This window comes from Arachis ipaensis, chromosome B07 (genome assembly GCF_000816755.2).
Source record: "Arachis ipaensis cultivar K30076 chromosome B07, Araip1.1, whole genome shotgun sequence".
Lineage (NCBI taxonomy): Eukaryota > Viridiplantae > Streptophyta > Magnoliopsida > Fabales > Fabaceae > Arachis > Arachis ipaensis.
Window position 1 is genome coordinate 102,962,220 of NC_029791.2, and position 5,243 is coordinate 102,967,462.

The following is a 5,243-nucleotide window of genomic DNA, read 5'->3' on the forward strand; positions in this document are numbered from 1 at the left end:
AAATTAAAGTCAATCAAATTTAAAAAAATTAGCTGAGTCAACTATAAAAGTATAAGTTATGAGATATGTATAGCACCACAATTCAAAGTACATCAAACCCTTTCTTTACATACATCCAAAATCTAACATTTCTCTACTTATTCCAATGGCAGGTATTCACAAAATCGCATAAATCAATCCTACAATTGATAATTTGTGTGTACGTATACGAGTGATACGGTTATGGACACCACCAAGTTATGAAAATTCTTCATTGCCATACTCAATTGAGAAGGTTTGACTCGATGAAGATGTGAGTTTTCTACGAATATTTTTTGTTTTATTTTAAATTTATATTATTTATATTTTAAATTTGTTTGTATTATCCCCATCTAATTGTTCTTTGATTTTTGTTTATCAATTCTAGGGAGAAAAAATACACGCCTCAGTTAAGAGGGTTCTTGTCTCTCGATTCGTGAATTTGCTAAAGGAAGGAATATCTTACCAAATAAGATATTTTGGTATTGAACTCAACGAGGGTAACTTTAAGACTACACATCATGAGTATTGTGAGTTTCGACACTCTCAATTTTTCTAGGTACATAAAAATATATTTAACATTAAACATTCTATTTGACATAGAAAAATAATAATGTGTGCACTTTTTGGCAACTATGCACATAAATTAAATATTTTTTTGGGATCCGACAATAAAAATGGAGTTGTTGTCGTCTTACAATTTGTTAGAGTGAAGTTATATAATAGTAATATTTATCCATAATTATGTGAATTTTTATATGTGAGCTTTTACTCAATCCCTATGTAAATTTTTACTCATTTTGTATTAAATTAAAATTTTCAGGAAAAATTATTTTACAGAATTTCATGTATGGCACAAAAATATTCTACAATATTGAAGAAGTAAATGTCATCCAATTTATGGGTGTAAATTTTTTTAATTCTTTAGTTTAATATTATGTGTGTTATCTAACGTAATTTTTTTCGCTTTATTTATCTAGCTTTGTAAGATTTGAAGAACCTAAAGGTAATATCGGCAGAATTCTAAATAAGGCTGCATTCTTAAAAATTTATCAAGGCAAAATTATTGAGCAGTTAAAAGAATTAGATATGGTAATTTTCTTTTCTGTAAAAAAATTAAGGAAAAAATTAATTTAAATCCGTTGTACATTGATTATTTTTGTTTATTCATCTTATTTATTTAGGTATATCTTTTAGATTTAAAAACTGACCAAATTCAGGGAATTTAAATCATTAAGTTTTTTTCATAATGCTGTTTGTGTTGTCTTGGCTACTATAAGTCATACTATAGATACTCCAAACTGGTGGTATGGCCAATGTGAATGCAACAAGTCCACATATGTTTTAATAAAAACTTTCAAATGTTCAAGTTGTGGTCGTCTCCTTTTATCCATAACTCCAAGGTTATGTATTTATTTTTTTAATTTAAAGTCTAATCACAATGGATTATATATTGAATAAGTCTATGTTTAACCTTTTTTATGCTGTTTTATTTTATTAAGCAGGTACCGAATAAAGCTTGGTGTCATTGATGACTCTGACTGTGCATATTTTGTAATCTTTGACAAGGAGGCAAAACAAGTTTTGAAAAAGAGCTGTATAGAGATACTTGATCCACTCCTATTGGTAAGTTCTAACCAATATTTATTTCTAAAAACATTAGTGAAGATATTTTTAATGGTAATTTTTATATTATTTATTATTAGTATACTATATAATACCCTGCAGAAAGGAGATCTATCGGATACACCTACACTTTTGCTCAACCTAATTGATAAGACCTTCCTTTTCATCGTTGAAGTTCAAATATCTGATAATCTACATTTTTCACCTTCTTATAAAGTTAAGAAGATGACTGATAATGTGGACCTCATAAATAAATTCAAAAAGGCTCACCTTATTTAAATTGTGAGTACAGTTATAAGTGTATTTTCTATTAAAAAGTAGTTTATTTTTCTCTTCCTTGATCATTAGTAGTATCTAATTTATAAATAATAATTAATAACTAATTATAATTTTAGGATGTTGACTACACCGGTGGTTTGCTTCCAACTTCAAAGATATTCTCAATCATTGAAGGAGAGAAAGTAGAAGGTGCTAAGGTATTTGTTCAAAAAATAAATTTTTTTTGTTTATTTTCTCAGATCTTTATTTTATTCAAAAAATATTATTGAAATAAAATCAAAGGTGAGAAGGAAGTCTTTAATTTAACGTAGTATTTTATATAGAATTTGTTGCTTGAATTCTCAAATGAAGTTGCGGAAAATGATGAATTCGATGTGTTGGAAAATGCTATTACACCAACCAAGCGACTATCATCGGAGTCGAAAGATTCGAAGGTGTAAGGAGATACCTCAACTTGCAAGAAGATTAAGATTGAGAATGAAACTTGAGAATTTGGATGCACATGTTTTGGAATCTATTTTAGAGTCTATCTAATAGAATAATGCCAAGCATATATTTACTTTGGTGAAAACATTGTCTTTTCTTGAGTTGTTATTTTTCTTTTGGTTCTTTTTTATTTTTATGTTTGGAATTTAGAATTTTTTTAAATATAAATTGAAGTTATTTGATTATTACTTGTGGTTTTATTTTTAATTCGATTCACATTGTTGATATTTTGTTAATTTTTAATTTAGTATTTAATGTCATAAAGTTATAAATTTCTTATATGAATTATTGTTGATACAATTAAGTTAGTTATTAATTTTTAATGTGTACTTATTTAAAAAAAATTCTAATTATAATTTTTAATTAAAGTATTATGTTTAAAATTTTAAATTTAAATTGAAATATACTGAAACTCTATTTAAAATTTTGAAATTTGAAATTCTAATACTAATTTCTAATTAAGTGACTTCTTAACCATTTCGATTTTTAAATTTAAATTAAAAAGCTATGAAAAATTAAGGTATTTTACTATGTCTTTTTTTTATATATCAAGATTGTATTCTTTTTATTATTTTTATTTTTATTAATAATATTAATAGTTTTATTTTGGAATTACTTATTAAATATTTCATAAAACCACCATGTGCTTTTGCTAGGACTAAATATGAATGATGATGAATTGAAAAACCTCTTTCTTATTGAGATTGAGAAGATACTAAACAGCAATACAAGATCTTTAAGAGACTATCAATCAATGCCATATCCTGAGATGTCTGATGTTCGCCTTTTTCAGAATAAGCTAATAGAGGAGGAGTTAGTATATGACAGAAATGAATTGACTCATACAAATTTATATACGGAACAAAAGATGACTCATGAGCAAAAGTTAGTATTCGATGAGATACTCAATGCTGTTATTACAGACTCTGGTAGTTTTTACTTCGTTTATGAGCATGGTGGGTGTGGTAAGACATTTATTTCGAATAGACTTTCTTCCGCTATTCAGTCTAGAGGAAAGATTGTTTTAAATGTTGCATCCACTGGAATTGCGTCTTACTCCTATATGGTGGCAAAACGGCTCATTCTACATTTTCAATACCCATTACAATCACTGATGAATCTACTTGCAACATCAAGCATGGCAGTTTGAAGGCTGAGCTGCTCATCCAAAGTAGCTTAATAATTTGGGATGAAGTTCCAGTGCTCAATAAAATGTTTTTTTGAAGCACTTGATCGGACGCTCAGAAATCTTATGTCAGTTACCGATCAACATAAGACAAAATCAACCATTTGGTGGTAAGTTTGTTGTTCTAGGAGGTGATTTCAGACAGATACTTCCGGTGATTCCGAAAGGGAGTAGACACGATATATTGTCATCAGCTATTAACTCATCTCATTTGTGGTCATTTTGTAAGGTTCTGAAACTACATACGAACATGAGGCTTCTAATGTCTTCTTTAAATCAAGATGAAGGTGAAATAAAGAGATTTGCTAATTGGATACTTGATGTTGGAAATGAAAATATTGGTTCTGTTGTTGGAGATGAATTAGAAATTGAAATTTCAAATGATCTATTGATTACAACTACTGATGATCCTTTCTCTCATTTGGTAGACTTTGCATATCCAAATTTGTTGCAAAATATGTCAGATTACAGCTTACAGGTATTTTCAAAGTAGGGCAATTCTTGCACCCATGCTTGAGAGTGTCGAGAAGGTAAATGATTTTGTCCTGACAATCTTTCCAGTGATGGAAAATGAATATTTGAGTTCTGACACAACATGTCAAGCTAATGAGAATGAAGATATACAACAAGAGTAGTTCACACCAGAGTTCCTAAATGACATCAAATGTTCAGGACTACCCAATCACAAGTTGACTTTGAAGACAGGAGTCGCTGTAATGCTACTACAAAACATAGACCAGACTTCAGGTTTATGCAACGGGACAAGATGAATAGTTAACAAACTTGGCAGCAACATAATTGGAGCGATGGTAGTGACCGGTAGAAATATTGGAGATAAAGTGTACATTCCAAGAATGAACTTGATCCCTTCAGATTCAGGATTGCCATTTAGGTTCTAATGGAGACAATTTTCATTAACAGTATACTTTACAATGACCATTAACAAGAGTCAGAGTCAATCATTATCACATGTAGGACTTTACTTGTCAAAATCAGTGTTCACCCATGGACAACTTTATGTTGCTTTGTCAAGAGTTAAGAGTCGCAGTGGTCTCAGGGTTTTAATTCTAGACGAAGACGGCAATCCAAAGTCATCAACAACAAATATCGTGTTTAAAGAAGTTTTTAATAATATTTAGGTAAGAATAATATTATTTTCATTTTAATAACATATTATGATTTACACTTTTGTATAAATATTTACTGTAGATATAACTAATTTATCTATAACTTTGTTTTCAGATTTGAGATGAAATGTGTAACAAGGAGCACAAAATCATATGCTAATTGTTTTTCTAATGAAGTTAATAAAATACTAGGCTGTCGATAAATATTTATTAGCCTTTTGATATAAAGTTTAGTGTAAAATTGACATATTATTGCAGTTATATATGTTATTATTTTTTTCATGTCTTCCTCCTTATGATTTAAGAATATTATAGACTTTAAAATATTCTATTTGCTTTTTACTTTGAATAAAGATAAAACAGCATATTCAATATGTTTATTATATAATGATAATGATCGTGTTATACTAAAATAAAAAAAATTATGATTCTAAAATATTATTTTTAATTTAATATGTCAAATTTAAATATAAGTCCGTGCATCGCACGGGTTTAACACTAGTATACTATTAATTAAGATA

General features: G+C 28.3%; 1 protein-coding gene across 1 annotated transcript; it reads left to right on the forward strand.

The window, feature by feature from the left end:
* Positions 3,846-4,734, forward strand: LOC107607535. The gene is made up of 2 exons (XM_021107900.1): positions 3,846-4,073; positions 4,543-4,734. Exons 1-2 carry the CDS (start codon positions 3,846-3,848, stop codon positions 4,732-4,734), a joined length of 420 nt encoding a protein of 139 aa, XP_020963559.1.

Bases quoted from the DNA above. Each gene is read 5' to 3' on its own strand.
- LOC107607535 (XM_021107900.1), top strand. From the start codon at position 3,846: ATGAGGCTTCTAATGTCTTCTTTAAATCAAGATGAAGGTGAAATAAAG. The intron at 4,074-4,542 runs GTATTTTCAAAG...ACCATTAACAAG, and splicing joins TGTCAGATTACAGCTTACAG to AGTCAGAGTCAATCATTATC.